A 22,915-nucleotide genomic window follows, 5' to 3' on the forward strand; every position below is an offset into this window, starting at 1 on the left:
GGGTATTAAATGCTTATGCTGTGACAGGTACTGGGGATACAGATGGTACCCTTGACTTGCAAGGACTTTACATTACAGTTGAGGATACCAAAGATTAAACGCAACTACACACAGAAAATAATGTTATAAAAGAATGAAGAAGTTCCCATGACAGAGAATATTAGGCAGAGGGGAGCTACTTTACACAGGGTGAGCTGGAAGACCAATTTTCCCACATCCCTGAATATCATGGTAAATCACCAGTATGCAGAGCAGCTAGATTTATCTCCTCTTTTCTTTCAGAACCCCGTGTATAATTGGAGCCCTGAAATCCAGGGGATCATCTTCAGTTCCATCTTCTATGGTTCAGTTATCTTCCAAATTCCTGCTGGATACTTATCTGGAATATACTCCGTAAAGAAAATGGTTGGCTCTACATTATTTGTCAGCTCTCTAATTAATTTGTTCATCCCACTGGCAGCTCAAGTTGGAGAAACTTTGGTCATTGTGTGCCGAGTAGCCCAGGGAGTAGCCCAGGTATTAAGATAATGCAAAAACTGAACAGGGTTTAAATTCACAGAAAGTATCAGAGATCAAATGTCCTAATCCTTCGCATTTCAGGGGACAGTAGCAGCAGCTCAGCAAGTAATATGGATCAAATGGGCTCCTCCCTTGGAACGAGGCCGACTTACCTCTATTAGTATATCAGGTAATGACTTGGGCCTAGAATATTTGAATATCATTGTCACCTCATTGTATCATGTTATTCCCTAGAGCCATAAGAAACATGTGTGTTTTAAACTGTCAAGGGCTTCCGAAACCATCTATTCCAGCATCCTCACTTTAAAGATGTGGAAACTGTCTGGAACGGCGAAGAGGCTTCCTTAGCTCAAACAGTAGAAAAAAGAGGAAAAAGGCCAATATTTTATTCTTTTCTTCTATTCAGTGTTATGCTATACAAATTTATTTCACTGGAAAATGTTCTTTGCTACTGTGAGGATATATTATCTCTACTTTCAGATACTTCCATTCATTAGGGATGTTCTTTGTGCCTTCTTATTAGGATTTATGCTGGGACCCTTCATTACCCTCATTGCGACTGGATTCATCTGTAAATCCCTGGGCTGGCCCATGGTCTTCTATATTTTGGGTGAGTATCTTTCTATAAAATCCCAGTCATTACTCAGAACCTAAGACAAAATTAAAAATAGAAGTTGAATATAATGTAATACTTTATATAAAGTTAATGAAATTAAACATCATGAATCCCATTGAAGGAAAGATACGTCAAGATTCATTAATTTCTTATTACAAGTAAGGAATCATGCGCATAACTGTACATGCTTTATTGTACATAACTTTCGCAGTTCTATAATGTAGGTGCTACTGATCCATACCTCTTATGTGAAACTCTTGGGCAAAGGGATGATCAAAATAGATCACTTTTCAGAAAGATAATATGATCAGTATACAGTTTATACTTAACACCCCAAGCATGATCTGAAACACTGTCTCATAATCAAACACACTGATCTCTGAAGTAAAATGTGAAATTCTCACAAATTTGAATAAATAAAAAGCTACAAAGGATTGGAGTTTCCAAATAAGTTAGAAAATCACTTTTGGCGTTCAGATCTTGGTTTCAGACTTATGGATGAGGGACTGTGGATAGTTGTTATAATGCCCATTCGATAGGTAAGAAAACTTATAGAGGCTTAATCAGAAGGATTTATTTACAAAGTGATTAAAAAGAAGGTAAGAGATGTGGCAGAATCACAGGGATAGTACAGTAATCTGGCGCTAGCAATATAGAAGTTGTTACCATCCCCAGGTCCAAAGGGGAAAGCAAGGGAGTAGTGGATGGGAATCCATTAGGAGAGACTCCTGTAGAGACAGCTGCCTTCAGAAGACTCATGACTTTTCATAAAAGGGCATATAGATTGAGATAACGCTAGGAAGGTGATAACTAAGGGAAGAGACACCCTAACCTCATTCAACTCTCTCTCCCTCATCTTCTACTTGGGCTTTCTGTTGGCCAAATCCATCTGGAAAGTAGAGCACTTGGAGGCCTGCAGATATTCATTCAAGTCAGCCATCTGTGGTCAAAGCAGGGTAAAGAAGGCTGAGAGTGGATCCAGGGGGACAAATAGAAGACATTCAACACACACAGTGAGCAAACCGCAGATCCATAATATGAAAACATGTCTTCCATCCTCGAAATTTCTTTGCTCTTCATCACTATATTAGTCATCACTAGTAAGTAATGGTCAGTATAGTGATCGTACACAAACCTTGTATCAGGAAAGGGACTGCAGAGCCTAGAACTGTCTAGCTTGGTGAAAGGAAAATTTGAGAGAGTATGCATTATCATTTACTGTCATTTAAGAGAAATGCATACCTGCTCTGCACTGCAAAACTAAAATGAATATGCAGAAATTATAGGGAGGTAAAGTTTCAGCCCCATGTAAGAAAAACTTTTTAATGCTGCCCAGTATTGCTGATCAAAGGTTAGATGAGCTCCAACATTCATGTTGTATTCCTATTTCAACATCATACATATGTACAGAACAACATATGTCACTTATGGTTATCATGAGTGACTCCATGAACCCGGAAGAAGGGACTACACATTATATCATGATAACAGCTTTACTGTGAATTGATTCATATGCCTTTTAGAATAGAGGAAAAGTGCCATTGCCTGGATGGCAGCGGTTTAGAGAATTAAGTATCTGCCTGCATAACTCTTTTACGATGAGTCATACAATGCCCATAGATGTGAAATGACCTGCCCACATTAGGGGCAGAGGCAAGACTAAAACCAAGAATTTTTTTTTGCTCCATTTAATGTTCTTCTTAATAAAGTTAAATAAATCTAAATTGATACTGTTTTAAGGAACAAAATAGTATCTGCCTTTAAGCAACTGATAATTGTTGAAGAAAATTACCAAACAGAGCAAATTGGATCACACACTCACGTTTGCACTTAAAATTGCCTGGCTGTCCTGCCACGTTTCTCTCCACAAAGACTATTTCAAGCTTCTCAAAACTTCTCTCCTCTACTCAAATCTCTAAAGTGGCTCCCTTTTGCCTGCCTGCTCTTTTGTCACCTCCCTTTTTTGATTTTATTTATTTTTTTTTCCTTTTTCTCCCCAAAGCCCCCCGGTACATAGTTGTATATTCTTCGTTGTGGGTTCTTCTAGTTGTGGCATGTGGGACGCTGCCTCAGCGTGGTCTGATGAGCAGTGCCATGTCCGCGCCCAGGATTCGAACTAACGAAACACTGGGCCGCCTGCAGCGGAGCGCACAAACTTAACCACTCGGCCACGGGGCCAGCCCCATTGTCACCTCCCTTTTAACAGTCAAAATTATTGTACAACCTGTCTGTACCCACTGCCCCCATTTCCTAGCCTCCCACTCTCTCCTTGACTCACATCTAACTAATGTCTGACTCATTCTCCATCAAGATAGCTTTTGCCAGGATCACTTATGGCTTCCATCAGAGCTTCTCTGAGCCCCATGTTCTCCCTCTAGTCACACTGGCCTCATAACTCAGGGCCTTGGCACTTACTGCTTCCTCTGCCTGGAGTGTCCTCGCCCCACATCCATGTCACAGCCTTCCCTGAGGATGGCACTCCTCACCTCATCCCCCCATAACTTCTCTCCATAGCTCTTATTTCTGCCATTTAATATATTTTACTCATTTACTTTTTATTATCTTTCTTGCTCAAACACTAGAAAGTAAGATCTATGAAGGCAGAGGTTTTTGCCTCTTTTATTCACTGATGTATCTCCAGTACCTAGAATAGTGCATGATACATAATAGGCATTGAATCAATATTCGTCAAATGAATGAATGCGTTCCCGGAAGACTGACTAATGAGCACTACATACTTCTTGTCCTAACAGAGGATTCCCTATGATTAGTCATTAGCATATAAAACTCGAAAACAACAATTAATTTGGCAAAGTTTTATAGGAGTTGAACAATCCCTGAGGCCTGGGCTGTGTCTTAAGAGTATGGCTAAAGCCTAGCTCTCAAACTGAAGGATTATCAAATACTATGTGGGCTCAGCAGTGCCATAATTTCATGGTGGAATATGTTATAAATCTCTAGAGATGAAGGCCTCGAGCAGGGAGGCCAAGTTGTCGTGAGTGGAGGGAGACAGAGGCTAGGAGATTGGGAGAGGCCAGAGGGCTTACCAACAGTTCCGTAAAATTCATTCTGTAGGGAGAGGCAGCTGTAGATACAGAGAGGCCTGTCAAAAATGTGAGCCTTGGTGCAGAATTTCAAAAAAGAAAAAGAAGGTCCAGGTTCTCAGACTGATAATAAAAAATGCCAATTTGGGAAAGAGACCCACTACAGACAGAGGCAATTCCAATTCTAACTTGTCCTACTTTGATAGGTGCTTGTGGCTGTACCCTAAGTCTTCTCTGGTTTGTTCTGTTTTATGATGAGCCAAAGGACCACCCATGTATGAGCATCAGTGAGAAGGAATACATCACATCCTTCCACGTCCAACAGGTAGAACACAGACGCTCCACTTTGGTATCTCCCAGATTCTGCACCAAATGAAATGTGTTCCAGCTTGTCCTAATGTGCTGAGTATTAATGGGTTCCTCTCTAGGTCAGCTCAAGTGAATACTCTCTGCCCATCAAGGATATGCTTAAGTCTCTTCCACTCTGGGCCATTTGCATGTGTATTTTTGCTTTATTCTGGTCAAGTACCATCATACTTTTCTATACACCAACATTTATCAACTCCAAGCTTCATGTTAATATAAACGAGGTAAGTATAAATTCTGTTTTCATTTTAACTTTATGAAGGACTCTGCTCATTTCTCTATCTCTCATGACTCTAGTCTTAGCTCTTGCCCACCCCTAGGCTGTTTAGTTGATGTTCTTTCCCTAGAGACTCACTGTTTCCAATTTTTATGTCAACATTGCCCAGAACAAAAAGTGTAGACACAGTATCTTGTACTCCCACAATAATGCATACTTACTCATGTTCCCACAGATTCCCTACCTCCCATTCACTGTATGATTGCCCTTTTGTTTGAAGGCTCAATGCCATCATTCCCTACAGGAACTTAGATCCTTCCCTGAAAGTCATTTGGCCTGGCCCTGCCACCCTGCCCAGCTCATACCAATCCTCTCCCCTGGGGTAAGGCAATGAGTCCTAGGTTGTGAACCTATGACTCAGGTCTTACTCTGAAAGGACTGGCACTCTCATTGCTTCTCTGACTTGGAGAATCATTGATGCCTGGACCCTTCTGTTGCTTGATGCCACAATAACCAGAAAAGACTCCTTTAGATATGGAGTCTGGGCTTGCCTTAAGGCATTCTGTAATAATGCCTCCAGTAACCCAGCCTACGGGTTAGTATAACAGTGAGATCACATTCTTTTTTTTTTTTTTTTGAGGAAGATTAGCCCTGAGCTAACTACTGCCAGTCCTCTTTTTGCTGAGGAAGCCTGGCCCTGAGCTAACATCCGTGCCCATCTTCCTCTACTTTATATGTGGGATGCCTACCACAGCAAGGCATGCCAAGCGGTGCCATGTCCACACCCGGCATCAGAACCAGCGAACCCTGGGCTGCTGAGAAGCGGAATGTGCAAACTTAACTGCTGTGCCACCGGGCCGGCCCCAACAGTGAGATCATTTAAGCTCTCTCTGACTCAATTTTATCTTCCATGAGACCACAGGGCTGCTGCAAGGATTAACAGCTGCTGGTCCAGAATAAGCACCATATGACTGTCTGCAATCATTATCATTATTATCTCTATCATTTTCTCCAGGGCCAGCATTTCCCGTTCCCAACATAGTCTTCCTCTCTACTATCCAGTTCTTTCACGTCCCATAATACTAAAAATAGAGAACTAGACAGATTGTGACAACTGTTTCTGACCTCGAAACTATTTTCCTCTTTCCTTCGGATAGCGTGGCCCCAGCGGCAATTCTGGGGATGTATGCTGATGTTTTCCTGCATGACAGCACAAATTTTAGATACTGAATTTCAATGTAGGGATTACTGTACATCATGAGTACAGTTACTCACTCTCAAATAACATTTCCTCCTTAGAATGGGCTGCTTTCTGCCCTCCCGCATTTGTTTGCCTGGATCTTTGGTATCCTAGCAGGTCAGATGGCAGACTTCCTCCTATCCAGGAATATTTTCAGCATACTTAACATCCGGAAGCTCTTCATCATGCTAGGTAAGCAACAGATGGAACATTCAAGCACTTTGGTGTACCTCACCCCCATATTCAGGATGCACCTGACTGTGTCATCTGAATCACTTCACCAGGACTTCTCCTGCCTGCCCTCTTCTGTGTATGCCTACTGTACCTGAGTTCCAGCTTCTATGGCACTATTATTTTCCTGATACTTGCTTGTGCAACAGGAAGCTTTACTATGGTTACAGTGATTGTAAATACCTTGGAGATCGCTCCCAGGTAGGATTTTAAAAATCTCTTTCATTTTTGTATCCAAGATCTCCAGGGTGTTTTAAAATTTCAGCTATTTTGGAGTTCATGGCCAGCAGGCCAAAAGTTCTGAAGAAGCATCAATATAGGTCAGACATATAGCTTAAGTAATAATTATGTACCTAATGATATATGTAAATGTAAGCAACTCTCATGTATATATATGGGGAAGTATAGCCCAATGATTAAAAGCACAGATTCTAGAGTCAGACTGTTGGGTTTCAATAGCATCATGACTATTTTCCTCAAGCAAATTACCTACCTTCTCTGTGCCTGTTTCTCACCTACAAAACGGGAGTAAGAAGAGAATGCTTACCTCGTGGGGGGCTATTAAAAGGATTAAATAAGTTAATATAGGTCAAGTACATAGCATAGTGCCTGGCACATAGCAAACGCTGCACAAAGGGTTAGCAACTCCATTACTATTGTTGTTGTATGCATGTTTATATATTATTAACCCTCGTGACAACCTATCAATTAGCACTATTCATTTTATAACTAAAGAAACTGAGGTTCAGATACTTAATCGTTACCCTAAGATCTCACCACTGGTTTGGGATCTTACCTAGGACATCAATCCAGATCTGTTTGGAAAAAACCTTTTGCTCTTTTTACTATGTTATGCCTTTTTTTGGGGGGGAGATATAATAAGTACGACTAATGCAAGCAGCTCTGTTATTTGCACAACTCCAGGGGATGCTGTTCACATTGTACTTTATGGGGCTAGCACTCCCTGGAGAACATAGACCCAATATGAACAGAATTCTCTGAAGTTTTGTAAAGCAGTGGTCCTGAAGTAGAGAGGCAAAATCAATCAAGAATAATCCACTGTCACAATTTTTTAAAGAATCTTGCCCATCAGATCTACACAATGACGACATGTATCCATTTGATTTATTCAGTTCCGAGACGCTCCTTAAAAATGCCTGCAGGTGTTCTGATTAATACTTGGAATTGTATAAAGACATAAAAGAATTGTTTGATATACAATGCACAATACCAACTGAGACATATGCACTTTGAAAAACAGGTAAATTAAGAACATATATACAAATGGATAAAGGAAATTATAAATATGCATTAAGAAGTATTGAGTAATTTTTGTGTGCCTGTCATGCTCCAGTGTGAGTGATATAACACTATCCACATAGTGTGGGTGAGGAGACAGAAGACCAGGGAAATGAATTTATATGAAGTCACATGATTAGTAATAAGTAGAGTGAGGGTTCATACCTAGATTTATCTGCCTCCAAAGCTGACTAGCTGTAATCATTCCCTCACTAGTGTTATTTGCCAGCACCTGGTCAATAGGATGAAATATCTCAGCCAGCAACGGTTTGGGGAACACAGGACTTGGCCTGAATTGCATCATTCCAATGGGCCCAAACTTCATGTTAGCCAGGTAATTTTGTAGAGTCAGAGAGAATAAATAAATACAATTTGGGAAAATTCTTAGTCTCTTAAACTAGTTCATCCTCAATCTTTAGGGCATATGTGTGTTATATCTCAACCATATCAATTTGTATTGCTTAGACTATTTTTTATTAATAGGATGGAGACAAAATTTAAGCAAGAATGTTCCTAATCATATGCTGCCCTTGCCTATTAAAGAGAGTTCCCTTAGAGGATAAATTTCTAAATTGTCCTCTTAGGGTAATTTGGTCTTTGTTAGAACTGAAGAGTAGGACAAGGGATTACATTTGTTTAAGCAGAACAGAGGTGGCAAGAAAGAAAGTATGGCAGGAAGAAGAAGAGATACACAGATGTGGTTATATGCAAATACTGTTTGGGAATTGAGGGTGAGTGAGACAGGGGAGACCTGGGAATGTTAATGGCTGCCATCTCTTTGTGGGGTAGCAAGAGTAGAAAAGCACAGATGATTCTAAAGATGCTTTGTGATGCATTAAGAAGACACTGCCATCCCCTTGACATTCTTAAAGGGAGGCTCCAAAAATAATTTTAATTGCTTGTAATTATTTTTGAATGATGAATGGATCATGAACCCTTGAATTTCCCTCCATGTAGGACTAAATTATAGTTCAGACATTTGAATCTTATTTGGGTTCTACTAAATCATGTTCTGCCAAAATATAAAATCAATAAATTTGAAAGTGTGCTTCAGTGGCTATTTACACTTCCAAAATGCTTTCTACCATGAGCTGTGGCAGCTGAAGAGTAAGCAATTCTAGAGCTGATTGGTGTCCAGAAGATTGTCCTGCATTGAAACAACCTCAATGTTTTCATTCCCAACATAAAATACTTACTTTTTGGGGACTGGGTGGCATGAGGGATGGAGCCTTGCTACTCACAGGTCAGTGAACCTCTCTGTCCTGTGGGTGTGTGATGGTTTTCAGAAGAATTCTCATGGCACTCAGTACTCTTGACACTGGGAATTCTGTTTACATCTCTGACTGGGGAATAAAAGCACCTCTTTCAGTAAAAATAGGTCAAATCCTTTCCACAGCCACAGCCACAGTGCACTAAAGACTTCTGAATCTGGGAAGAGAACATAGTAATTAAAGATGTCACGGTACAGAATATATAATAGCATAAATAGAAAGAAAACCATACCTAGATTTGTCATAGTAAAACTGCCAAAAATGGGGGGGGGGGGGGGGGGGCAGGAGAGAGAGAACGAGAGCAACCTCTTAAAAACAGCCGTATACAAAAGGCACATTATTTTCAAAGGAGCAATAATGACTGACAGCTGCCTTCTCAACAGACACAATGAAAGCTGGAAACCAATCTGTAACGTGCAAAAAACTACTGTTATCCTAGACGTCTATATCTGGCAAAAAAGTCCTTAAAGAATTAAGGTATATAAATACATTTTCAGGTAAATGGTGAGAATTCATCAGCAACAGACCTCTAATGAAAGAATTATTAAATAAGAATGCTTTGGGCAGAAGTAAAATAGTCACAGAAAAAGCATAGAAGTACAGGGACAAATGAAGAGAGAGGAAGAGGGAAAATATTAGAGTAAATCTAATAATCACAGAATTCACAAAACAAAAACAATAATACCTTATAGGGTATAAAATATGTGTACACTAAAAGGCACAACAATAAATAGCACAAAAGATGAGAGGATATAAATGAACTTAAGTGTTCTAAGGTGATTTCATTAATAAAAATTGGTAAAAATTATTAACTTATATTAGACTAAAATAAGTCAAGTACATGTTTTGATTTCTAGGGTAACTACTGAAGGATAGTAAAAATGTAAGGGAGATGATATTTTAAAGAAGCAATTAATGAAAAAGAAATCAATAACGAAGTTAAGAAGGAACATAGAATAGATGGGAAAAATTAGGATGATCATTTTAAGTCAAATGTATCAGAAAAACATGAAATATAAAAGGACTAAATCTTCCAAATTTTACATTAATCTGGATAGCAAAACCAAAATGTAATAGATTAAAAGGAAAATAGATCAGACAACGTAGACTTTAAGGCAAGATACATTACTAAAGAAAAGGAGGATATTTTATAATTATTTTGATCTACTGGAAGATATAATATTCTAAATTTCTAAGCATCTAACATTTTACAACCATAAAGCAAAATTTGAGGAAATTGTTCAACTTCCGCATGGGATTGAGCAGATTGTAGATGATTGACCTTCCAGCTGGCAAAAACTTGAAAAGTCCAGATAAAATACAAAAGTATTCACTAAAAGGCATCAGACAGTAGCAATAAGACCATAGACACCAGGGAATAGCACCTCCGAGATGTGAACTGAAAATCCCCACCAATTTTTCCTTGGTGTCATTTGCTAATTCTGGGAATTAGCAAAAGACTGGCAATCCAGGTTTGGCCCTAGTAGAAGGCTGCTGCTCTGGATAGAGAAATTAACCAAGCATTTGATAGTTGCACAGTGCTGGAGTGACAAAATTGAAAATTAAGGGAACTCAAACACGAAGTCAGTTTCTCTCCTTGAGATATTTGTTGAATTCTGAAGTTCATTGGGGCAAAGGGCAAAAATTCTAAGCTAAAAACCTATGAGGAGCATGGGAGAATTTCTCATACCGACCATGCTAAGGAGCTAAGATCAACCAGGGCCTGGAGGGCTCCAGCTGAATATACTGAGCTCTCCATTTAACACCTCTGAGGGCTATACCCAAGGAACAGGGTGGTACCAGAGGTGAACTGAGTCTTATCAAAATTGAAACTTAGCGTCATCTCAGTTCATTCCCTAATTAGATTAAAATGATCAGTTCCCTCCCTCCTCATCCAAATAACTGTTAGAGAAAAAGGGTGAATCTTTTCTGGCAAAGTATAATATATTCTGGAGTCCCAATAGCTTCTTATTCACAATGTCCAGCATTTAATAAAAATTACTGGGCATGCCAAGGGATAGGACCATGTGATCAATAACCATAAAATGCCACTAAAAATAGTCCTACAACTGACACAGACATTAAAGTTACCAGGCAAGATGAACTCCAAAATATCTATGATTAATAATATACCAAATAAAACAAAGGAAAAGCTGAAGAAAATAGATGAAAAGGTAAAGAATTTGACCAGATTGAAGTATATAGAGAAAAAAAGAATAGAAAATAAAGAAAAGAGAGTAACAGAAATGTGGAATGCAATTAAAAGGCTAACAAATCTTACTTGAGTCTCAGAAAGAAAGGAGAGACAAAATGTGACTTAAGCAATATTTTAAGAGAAAACAGCCCCAAATAATCCAAACATAAAGAAAATAAACGACATGCACAAATCTCTGTGAATTTCAACCATGATAAAACGTTGAATATATGTCTATATGTATATTAAGCAAGTCCAAAGGCAAAGAGACAGATCTTACCAGGAACTAGAGAGAAAAGGCACATTACTTTCAAGTAGCAATAGTAAGCCTAACATCTGACTTTTCAACAGAAATCATGAAAACCAGAAGATAATGAAATGAGCTCTATAAAGTACTGAAAAACAAGTCAATCCCAACCTAAAATTTTATGCCTAGTGAAAATATTTGTCAAAAGTCAGAGCAAAATTAAGAGGTTATCAGACAAACAGAGAAATTGTCACCAGCGGATCTTCACTAAAAGAAATACTAAAAGGAATTTTTCAGGCAAAAAGAAATCATCCCTGATAAATCCTGAAAATGCAAGGAGGATGGAGGAGCAACAGCAGAGTAAATATGGGTGTAATTACAGAGGCTATTGATCTGTAAAAGCAGCAGAGAGTACCTGTGAGTTGAAATGTATACAGAAATAACATGCATCAGGGAATTAAAATACAGGATGAAATAATGCAAAGAGCAGGAGGAAGATACATACAGTTAAAAACGTTTTAAGATTCTGGCATTATAGAGAAAATAGTAAAAGTATAATTTATAATATACTTAAGTAAAGAATGCATGTTTTAACGTCTTCGGTGCTTGAAAGAAACAATAAATAATGTTATAGAAGGAAAATAAAATTAAAATGGATTAATCTAGAAGAAAGAAAAAGTGGAATGTAAAAGAGGAGGTCAAATAAAAAGTAAATAGCGAACAGATAAAGATAATCACAAGTATATCAGTAACTATACTAAATTAATGTGTACAAAATACTCCAATTAAGTATCAAGATTGTCAAACTCAATAAAAAAGGAAATGCAGCTCTATGCTGCAAATAAAAGACACATATTAAACATGAGGATACAGAAAGGATGAAATAAAAGGATGGAAAAGATATGCCAAGCAAGTATTAACCAAAAGAAATCTAGAATAACTATGTCAATATCAGATAAAATAGACTTTAATGGAGGAAGCATTACTAGAAACAAAGTGTGATATTTCATAATGGTAAAGAGAAAAATATCAGAATTCTACTTATGTTTGAACCTGATAATATACCTTTAGTTTATACTCATCATGAATTGAGAGAACTCCAAGAACTAGACAAATTTGCAATGAAGGAAGGGACTTTCACACACTTCTTTCAATAGCTGGTACAAAAAAAAGAGGCAGACAGAAAGTTGGGATATAGATGATTAGAACAAGAAAATGAACAGAGTGGACCTAATTGACATATGAACACTGCACTCAACAAGGAGAGAACTCACATACTTTTCAGTTGCCTGTGGGACATTTCCTGAAACTGGCAAGATGCTGGGTCATAAAGCAACCTGCAATTAATTTACTATGACTGAAACAATTCAGAATATTTTCTTTGATCACAGTGAAATTAAGGTTGCCATCAAAAACAAGAGATAGATAACCCCTGTTACTTTGAAAGTGTTGTTTAGGTCGAAGAAGAAATCACAATTGAAATTAGAAAATACTTTTGCTAAATTATGATGAATATAACGTCAAAGCATGTGGGAAGCTTTTAAAATAATGCCCAGAAACAAATAGATAGCTTTAAACATATATACTGAAAGACAATTAAGTCTTAAAATCAATAATCATGTATCAAGTAGGTAGGAAAAAAGGAGCAAATTAAACTCAAAGAAAGTAGAAGGAAAGAAATTACAAAGACTAGGACCAAAAATAATATGTAAAACCAGCAAGGTCAAAAGTTGGTTCTTTGAAAATTAATAAAATTAATTAATCAAGAAAAATAAAGAGGAAAATTATCAATATCACTAATGAAAAAGCGTGCATTATAATAGTAAGTCTTAGTACATAATGAAGAAAATAGCATTTTACGAAAAACTTCATGACAATGAAGCTGACAATTTAAATGAAATTAAAAAGTCCCTCCACACACACACAGAGTCATAAGATATAACTTTTAATATTTTTGAATAGGGCCTCATGAAGGCAAAAGTGACAAGGGCTCACAAAAGGCATCAGTGGCCCTATTCCCACTGAAACCCCAGGTTTCTATTGCTAAAATGAAAAGGGGAACAACGAATGCTGGGGACAATTGACAGTTTCTGCCCCAATCTGTGCCCGTGGCTGTTCAGCACCATAAATGTTCTTCTTCACACATTAGAACACACTCTCAGCTCCCTAAAAACAGACTCAAATGTCCACCCGGTGACTGAACGCAGTTCAACACTGAGAGACTCCAGGTCCACAGGTGATGCCTCTCTGACTAGGCACCTGTAAACTACTAAATGAACTATACACTGCCCACCCCCCGCCCCACATTCAACATGTAAAGGCAGAGCAGGAATAAAATATAACCAGGGAAATAAAACAAAAGGAGCAAAACAAAACAAACAGAAAGCCTGCATTCTCCTAAAAGGGAATAACTGAAAACACAGAACCTTTAATGGTACAGTCTGTTGGGCAGAAAAGGCAAAGACTGTTGTCCTGGAGTGAACTAATTTCTTGATTAGACTCAATTCTGCTCTCCAAAAGGCACTTCCTTGTTCTTTATGGCTGATGGATTTGACCCCTCCTTTATCTATTATTCTCTGTGGCTTCCCTCCTTTTGTAGCTCAGTTTCTGCTGTGGTTAATTTGGACATCCAGGGTAGGCCAATTACAGCTGCCTGTAAACTAGGCTTCTGGTTTCATTGCCTGAGTACTGGGAGCAATCATTGAAGGCAGCAGCTCTAGGACTGTGGGAATAGACCAGGTGAACCGAGACTTTCAATTTTGTATTAACCCTAAACTAGTTCCCACTACCAACACATACCTCCTTCAGAATTTCTCAGCTGTATTTATAGATTTCCTAACTCTGCTGGCTTTCACTCTAATATGGTCTCATTTTCTCAATATTTTAATATTCTTTACTGCTAAAGCCAAGCTTTCTGACTCTGTAGTGCAACCAGAAAGTTACTTATATCCACATACTTTTTCTGACATTTTAATGGAATTTGGGTAGTAGGAATGGGCAATTCAGGAAATCAACAGTTATCTCTCTCAAACCTCAAATGATTAGGTTGGCTGTTCCTGTAGCATCTGTGTTACTTTACGTCCGTTTATTCTCACTCTTTTTTTGCATAGATATTGTGGATTTCTTAATGGATTTATACTGGTAATTGGAACGATAGCAGGAATAATTTCTTCCACTCTGACTGGAATAATTCTTAATCAGGTAAGGAACTTCCAGACATGGGTGGTTATTTTTCTGATAGCAATTGTACAGAAAAAGAAAGTAATACATATACAAAAAATTGCAGAGGAGACATCAGCAGGAGGTGAGTTATGAGTTTTTGTATCATATTAAACTTGGTCCAATCAGGCACCCCTCAAACCTACAGATATATAATCTTTCTGGTTATATGTCAATTAGTTGTGCCAAGAACTCTTTAGTCATTGGTCATTGGAATGGAAGTAGATCTCCGTGATTTTTAATAATGAATGTGTGGCTTGATCAAAAAAGGTATTTAACTGGGTGAATGATAATATAAGTAACAAGATACAGTTTTGTCAGAAAAGGAATGAAAAATCAGGAACAAATAGAATTAAAGAATGACCAAAAGAAACACTTCTATGAAGGCAGACTTCAGTTTCTACAAATGTTGTGGATAAGGTTACCTGAAATTCTCCTCTTAAAACACTTAAAATGCCCTAGAAAGTTGTAACAATCATTTTAAATCCATGCCTGATCTTGAAAAAAAATGTAAGAGAAAATTTCAGAGATTAAAAACGAAGGAAGAGCTTGGGGCCAGCCTGGTGGCATAATGGTTGGGTTTGCACGCCCTGCTTCGGTGGCCCGTGGTTTGCAGGTTCGGATCCTAGGCACAGACCTATGCACTGCTAGTCAAGCCATGCTCTGGTGGCATCCCACATGCAAAAAAATAGAAGACGATTGGCAAGAATGTTAGCTTAGGGACAATCTTCCTCAAGCAAAAAGCAAAAAGAGGAAGATTGGCAATAGATGTTAGCTCAGGGCCAATCTTCCTCACCAAAAAAGAAGAAGAAGAAGGAGAAGGAGAAGGAGAAGAAGAAGGAAGAGCTTGATTCCAGAGAGGCAAATCATCATCAAAGCCACTGGCTACCTTGGGCAACTACCCATCCTCGGTGGTCTATACCTTCAGTTGTAATGAACAGAGAATAAGATATAATATCCCAAAACTACTCATAAAAGAAGAGTCAGAATGGAAATGCTGGCATAAATCTGTAATCACTAAGGACTACACCCTCACACCACTAGCACCATGTAGCTCATATACAAACTTGGTTTATTTGGAGGAAAACTTATAAGCTGAGAAGTAGTAGGGTGCATGCGATTCCTCCAAATGCTCCTTATCCCATGTCTTGGACCAAGGAGAGAGAGTTTGCATTCACCACGGCCAAATTTCTCATAGAGAGGAACCTTCCACCATCATGCTCCATGACTTAGGATATCAGATAGGCATTGGCAGGAAACATCTTGATAACCATGGAAGCTCCCTGGTGAGAGAAGTGGCCTCACTAGAAAAGAACTCCAGGAGACCAGGGTGCATCTTCCCCCCCCCCCCCCCGGGGCATAGAACCCACTCAGTTTGTTCTTCGATTGGACTCACTCAGACCTGCTGAGCTGCCTTCCAAAAGTTCTCAGGTGAGCTAACTTCCCTACTAACTTCCAAAACAGGGGAGGAAATGTAGCTCCAGAACTCTCCAAAGTGTCTCTGCCCAGTAAGGAAACCTGTCTGTCTCAGCTTCAGCTTCGAAGGGAGAGGAAAACTTGAATAAAGATTCTTCTGAATATTTGAAACAATAAACCATTGTTCACAAGGGTGAGGCGCAAATTCAAACTCTATTTGTTCCAAATGCCATAAGCCAAGTATTGAATTTCAAGTGGTCCACAGATACCTAGTGGAAGCAAGTAAAATTTTTCTGGAGAAACTTACCCTAAATTCATACTCCAGAATTTCCTCCTGCATAACATTTCAGTGAATATGACTTCACAGTCAATCAATCAAAAATCACAAAACACTTGATGAAAAACGTGACATGTGAGAGAAGAATTAAAAACCACAGAATCAGATCTTCAGAGATATTGGAAATCTATGCATATGTTTAAAAAAGTAAAAGACCGTTGAAAATATAAATAAGAAACATAAAATTTGACCAGGAGCCAAATCTAACCTCTAGTGATTAAAAATACAGAAATTGTGGAGCTGGCCTGGTGTTATAGTGATTAAGTTCACCCATATCACTTCTGCAGCCTGGAGTTCATGGGTTCAGATCCCGGGTGCGGATCTATGCACTGCTCGTCAAGCTATGCTGTGGTGGCATCCCACATACAAAATAGAGGAAGAGTGGCACTGATGTTAGCTCGGGAACAATCTTCCTCAAGGAAAAAGAGGAAGATTGGCAATGGATGTTAGCTCAGGGCCAATCTTCCTTACCAAAGGGGAAAAAAAAAAATATATATATATATATATAAAAATTGAAACAAAAAATTGCAAGTTAAATACAACTAAAAAGAGAATTAGTGAGGCTTCTACTTCCATTAATGGGAGAGTAAGTGATTTGGGCCAACCCTCTTAATAAAGACAATGAAATAGGCTAGAAAAATATAAAAAGAGTCTTCTGTGAAGCTTCAGAGAACTAAAGAGGTAAAAAACTTTAACAGGTAGGATCTGGGAGAAGCCAGGAACTGAAAGAGTTGAGCAAAGGACCAGGGTTATTTTCCTCCTGGGGTGAGGAAAGCTGATTTTTTGGCTGCTCTCCAGTACCTGCTGAGGATGAGCAACCTGATAAATTAACTTGTTTTAGTCTGAGACCTTCCAATGGCTGCACTGATGGAGTAAGGTGAACAGAAATAAACCAGTCCTCACGTGGCCTGCTTTGGTCATCTGGATAGACCAGAAAATATCAAACCTTAATTGAAAAGGATTCAGGAGGGCCAGTGCCCCAAATCAGCCTGGAAGAAGCAAACAAAAACTCTGCTTGGAGGCAAACAGCATCACCCATCAAATAGTCGGTAGAAATAGTTTTTAAGTACAATCTTCTGCACACAACAAAAGATAACCAGGCACATTGAGGAGTCATGACAAAATGGGGGAAAACCAGCAGAGCCACAAATAAGAGCAAACAACAGTAGCAACAGAAGTAGACCCCAAGGACAACAGATAATGGAATTATCAAATTAGCAGTAACACCAGTATGCTTACTCTGTTCAAAAAAGTATAAGCGAAGCTTGAAAGTTTCTGTAGAAGGCTTAAAACTGTATGAGTAACAGAATATTTGAAAAAGTACTACTAAAAATAAATTTTAGAAATGGAAAATTTAAAAAACAAAATTAGGAACTCACTGAGTGAATTCGACAGACACAGCAGTGGGGCCAACAACCCCAAAGCCCAGTAGCAAAAATTTATAAGGGTTTTTTTTTCTCCATTGATAGATTTATCACAAGTCAGCTAACAGGGTTAACTGGGAAGAACCCCTTCTCCAAGCATCCCCAATGGCCAAAGCAGAGAAAAGGGATGTAGTGAATTGTGCAATGGCTCTTCTGCTCCATTGCATGGTCCAAAGCAAGTTTCATGGCTAAACCTGACTTTAAGGGAGCTGTGGAGTGCAACCTTGCCATGTGCCTGGAAAGAGGACCAAAAATGTGTGGTGAACAACTTGTTGATTACCTCAGTTCACTCTTCTAGCCACCAAAAATTCAGTTTACACTCCTTCCTGCATGTGGAACAATTTTACTCCTCCATAAGGGAGGCGACACAACCCCAAAGTCCCTCCTAGTTATGGCGTCAAGTTCAAAGTGCAAAATATGTCATCCTTTCATTGAGACATAATGCATAACTGTCCTCTGCAGCAGGGGTTACATGCTCCGTCATGCTGTACACTATTGCAGCACAGCAATGCAACAGCCACAATAAATACTTCCCTTCAGAAAAGGAAGCTTGGGAGACAAACAGCAACCATTGGTCCAGAGGAATGCTGACCCTGAGGGCAGACATTTTGAGAGCTACCTATTGGTGAATATTTGAATGTTTTTGATTAGGCCCAGAAGTGGCTGAATGTAGGGACTGGAGGATTAAATTTGAAAGCTTCAATTTTTCAATGATTCTATAATCGTTTACTAAGGAAAACCAATAAGATCAATAAAACTAAAAAGAGAAAAAGTAAAGAAGAATACGGTTTAGTAAGTCTGCTCGGAACAAGCTCAACATACTTAACAGCATTTATAAATACCAGAAATACCATGTGGGAAAAAAATCTAAATAAGATGCCATTCACACTGGTAACAAAAGTTATAAATATCTTGGAATTAATGCAACAAAAAATATGTAAGACCATAATGGAGAAATTTTTTAAACTACTGACTTTATAAATTGCTATTAATAATACAATGTGTAGAGTTATAAGCAAAAACAAGATAGGCTAATGTATAAGAAAAAATAGTGTATGTAATCTGGGAGAGACTGATGGGAAATGAAAACGTTCAATTTTTTTTAATGAATCAGTTTTTATTCAGAGACTATAGAATTCTTCTCCAACTTTCTTTTCTTAATTTTTTTATTGTGTAAAAAACACATAGTATAAATTCACCCGTTTAACAATTTTTAAGTGTATGTTACAGCATTGAATAGTTAACTGCATTGTTAACTATATGCACATTGTTACACAACAGACATTTAGAACTTTGTCATCTTGCATAACTGAAACTCTATACTCAATGAACAACAAATCCCCATTTCTCCCTCCTCCCAGCCTAATTTTTTTAAATATAAGGATTAATGGTAATTTTTTTATATATGAGTTAAAGTTTTAAGGGCAACCATTAAAATAGGCATAGAGTGTAGAATTTTCAATCTAGAAGAGGGGGGAGAAATGGAATGAGAACAAAGAAAGCAAAAGCGAAACCTCCCCAATTTGAAAGAAAGTAAGAAATGGTGTGAGGTGTGGGTAAGAATATAGGTAAAAAATAGGACAAACTGAAAGCACAATGAGAGATGGTAGAAATAAATCCAAATATACCAGTGATCACAATAAATATAGATGGACTAAACTCTACACTTAAAAGACAAAGTTTGTAAAACCAGATTAAAAACAAAATCCATTCATATGTCATTTATGTATAAGATACATATCTAAAACAAAGAGAGAGAAACATTAAAAGTTGTAAGGGCAGCATAAAAAAAAATGAAGCAAATATTAACCAAAGAAAGATGGTATTATCATATTATCAGGAAAAACGTTTTCTTTAAGCAAAAATATTAGAAACAATGAGAGTCAGCGACTTAGCAGTTTACAGTGTGTATTTCTCTGGTGAAACAATCTTGTTCAAATGTTAACTCAGCTACTTAAAAGCTGTGTAACCTGGAAAGATTTCTTAATCTAAGTCTTAGTGTCTCCAGCTGTAAATGGCCAAGATGACATAGAAACCTCATGAGGGTAAGGTGATTACCAAATCAGATCATGCATGTGAGTGTCAGACGCTTGTGTGCTTGTGTGTTCAATGAATAATAGCAACTAGTATTATTATTTCCATATCCTTTTAAATCAGGAAAAATAAAAGTGTGTTTGCATCTATCCTATTGTTTAGCATTCTGAAAATGCTGGCAAACACAATTGGTTAAGAAAACTAAATTACAAGTATATGCGGTGTAAATGCAAAGAAAAAATAACATCATGTATAGAGAATATAATTGTCCTCTTGTGGGAAAACATCGAAGTTAGATATCATACTGTGGAAAAATCTAAAGCACAGTAGCAACCAATGTTGCAAAATACCTGTGGGGGAAAAAACACTGAAGATTGTGCAAAGTCCATATGAAGAAAACTGCACATTTATTGAGCAACATTAGTGAAAATACATGAAAGGAGAGGCATATCAAGCTTTTAGGCTGGACTTCAATTCCAAATCACAATGAATTCTATAGTCTTAACAAAGTTATTGCAAGCTTAATTATTTATCATTAAATTTCTAAGCACCTCTTGGTCCTTTTCTTAACTTTCTGTTTGCCAATGCCTGTCCAGTTTGGCATATTTTAGTTACAGAAATCACTATAATTAAATAGAATTAAGGTCTAGTCTAGCAACTAACATATTATTTTATTTTTTAGATGTCTAACCTTAATTGTATTTTAAATGAAACTAGCAATAATTTTGTCAACTTCTGAAAAAAATACATTCTGAATAACAAAGTTTCATTTCAAACCAGAGGGGATTGATTGATTTTTTTTTAAACATAGTGGCAAGCCCACTTGTAGAAAAATGTAATTATACTCTGTTCTCATATCTTATCCCAAAATTAATTCTAGATGAGTAAAATGTAAATGAAGAAAGGAAACAATAAAGATACAAAAGTAAAATCAGCGTTAATGATTATATAAACTCTGGGCAGGACATCCTTCAAAAGCATGGCAAGAGAGACCAAAACTCAATTACAATGCATTATACATTTAACTACATAAAATTTAACCTCAGCTGATGAAAGAAATAAAGGACAAAGTGGTAAAATCTGAAACATAATTGAATTTAATGTAATCTTTGAACATAGATGCAAAAATGAAATAAACTACCGCACATAGAATCCACCAGCATATTAAAATACATTTGACACCATGATTAAGTAGGCCATTTTCTATGAAAGTAAAAGTGGCTTGATATTACAAAATCTATTAATGAAGCTGGTCATATTGAAAGGCTGAAAGAGAAAATGTGTCAGACATTTTCATAGATTAAAAAAAGGTATTTAATAAATTTTATTCAAAAGCATTGATGTGTATGTAATTAACCACCAAGATATTCAAACTTTTAGCAGCAAAAAGTGAAAAACAATTCAAATATAAAGAAATAAGGGATGTGTTTATAAACTTTATGGATCTAAACTCTGGATTACTAATCAGTTAGTAAAGGTTATGGTACAGTCGAATATTTCTTGATATGCAAGCATGTTTATGATATATTTCTAAATGAAAAACCATGTGCATTCTTGGCTTTAGCACTATGTACATCATAATGTCATTTTTCTGCATGAAAAATTATATGTACATTGACAGAGGTGAAAAAGTAGAAAGACAAATAGCGATTATGTTTGTAGAGTGAAAATGTGACTTTTTTAAAGTGTTTTTCCATGTGTGTTAAGTGATCTGTGTTGAGCCTATATTAATTTTAATGTCATATTCTAAATGTTACCAAATATAACAACAAGGTTAATAATTTAAAATTATTTTGCACTTTAATCCCTCAGGATCCAGAATCTTCCTGGTTTAAAATCTTCTTCCTGATAGCAGGCATTAATGTGATAGGCGTAATTTTCTACCTTATATTCGCTAAAGCAGAAATTCAGGACTGGGCTAAAGAAAAACAACACACACGCCTCTGAAGGTAAGAAGGGATAGATTAAGGACAGATTTTGAAACTGGGGATGCAGGACGGAGAGGAGTTGAGGATGGCCCCTGAGCAAACTGTGGTGTTGCTGACTGAGATGGGGAAAAACAAGGGGTGCAGACTTGGGGGAGAAGACTAGACCATGTGAAGTATGAAACTATTTGACATCCTGATGGAGAGGGCATGCCACCCAGAAGATGTGCTACTCTGGAATTCTAGGAAGATACTGGGGCTAGAGATAAAAATTTGGGTGCCTGGACCTCTCTAACATTTAAAGTTGAGGAAGAGAAGGGAAAATTTGCCAGGGAGACCAGGAAGGGCCTTCAATGAAGTAGGAACAGTTGCAGAGAGTGGTATCTCAGAAAAGAAGTGAAAAAGGTGGGTATAATTACCTGTGGCAAATGCTATCAAGCAGCCAAATTGTCTAAGGTCTGAAAACTTACTAATGGGTTTGGCAAGAGGTACTTTAAAGGTGACCCTGGCTAGAATGATTTTCAAGTGAATGATGGAGACAAGAGGCCCATTAAAGTTCGAAAGAGAATCTGATATTGTGCCTTTCTTCTCTAAACTCTGTCAGTGGTAAATAGAAGGAGAAATGTCTTTTCTGCAGAACTATTTCAGCTAATACATAAGCAAGACTTGATGGATATAGAATATCCCCCTTTTGTAAACCCCAGTGAATTAAGGGATCCAAGTATTGTGCGTTAACAGCTGTTAACATCACCAAAAGAGAGACATAGAGACATTGTGTACATCCTGATGAAAGAGCATACCACCACCAAGATCTTGCTAAGAAAATCAAACTGAATATGATCAAGCCTCGGGGAACAGCTAATGTTTTGGAAAAGATACAGAGAACAGAGAATATGTTGAAATAAATCCTAAGGATATCATCAGCAAATCTAAACCATAGGAAGGTTACAGGTCAAAAGACTTAGATTCTTTAACAAATAAATTATAAGGGGAAAAAAAGATGAAGGGGGAATCTCTACATTAAAAGGGACTTAAAAGATATAAATTTTTAAAAGCTGATGAAACTAAACTCTATAGGGATACATACATAGGTGACAAATCTATAGAGACATACACAGAAGACATTACTCTAAATGTCAGGATAGTCATTACTTCTAAAAGGGAGAGAGAGGTTGTGATTAGGATGGATCACAGAAAACTTCTAGGGTCCTGGTGATATTTTATTTTTCACGTCTAGGGTTGTGATTAAAAGAGTGTTCATTGAGTTACACATTTGTTTTGTGAAGTTTTCTGTATCTGTGTTTTATAAGAAATGA

The 22,915-nt window shown here is 37.5% G+C and overlaps 1 protein-coding gene across 6 annotated transcripts in view; it reads left to right on the forward strand.

The window, feature by feature from the left end:
* The window catches only part of SLC17A1 (solute carrier family 17 member 1), a 49,688-nt gene that overhangs the window by 18,826 nt on the left and 7,947 nt on the right, over positions 1–22,915 (forward strand). For 4 of the 6 annotated variants that reach the window (XR_006885190.1, XM_046638783.1, XM_046638785.1 and 1 more), the window contains exons 4-12: positions 283–516; positions 601–688; positions 1,043–1,129; positions 4,386–4,504; positions 4,608–4,769; positions 6,062–6,194; positions 6,287–6,434; positions 14,355–14,445; positions 21,487–21,623. Coding sequence is in view for 5 of the 6 variants with exons in the window: in XM_046638783.1 (XP_046494739.1) it covers positions 283–516; positions 601–688; positions 1,043–1,129; positions 4,386–4,504; positions 4,608–4,769; positions 6,062–6,194; positions 6,287–6,434; positions 14,355–14,445; positions 21,487–21,621 (1,197 nt within the window). In the remaining variant the exon portion in view is untranslated. The remainder of the gene's footprint in view (positions 1–282; positions 517–600; positions 689–1,042; positions 1,130–4,385; positions 4,505–4,607; positions 4,770–6,061; positions 6,195–6,286; positions 6,435–14,354; positions 14,446–21,486; positions 21,624–22,915) is intronic. The other 2 variants (XM_046638787.1, XM_046638788.1) reach the window with 2 other exon arrangements.

Source organism: Equus quagga, chromosome 15 (genome assembly GCF_021613505.1).
Source record: "Equus quagga isolate Etosha38 chromosome 15, UCLA_HA_Equagga_1.0, whole genome shotgun sequence".
Lineage (NCBI taxonomy): Eukaryota > Metazoa > Chordata > Mammalia > Perissodactyla > Equidae > Equus > Equus quagga.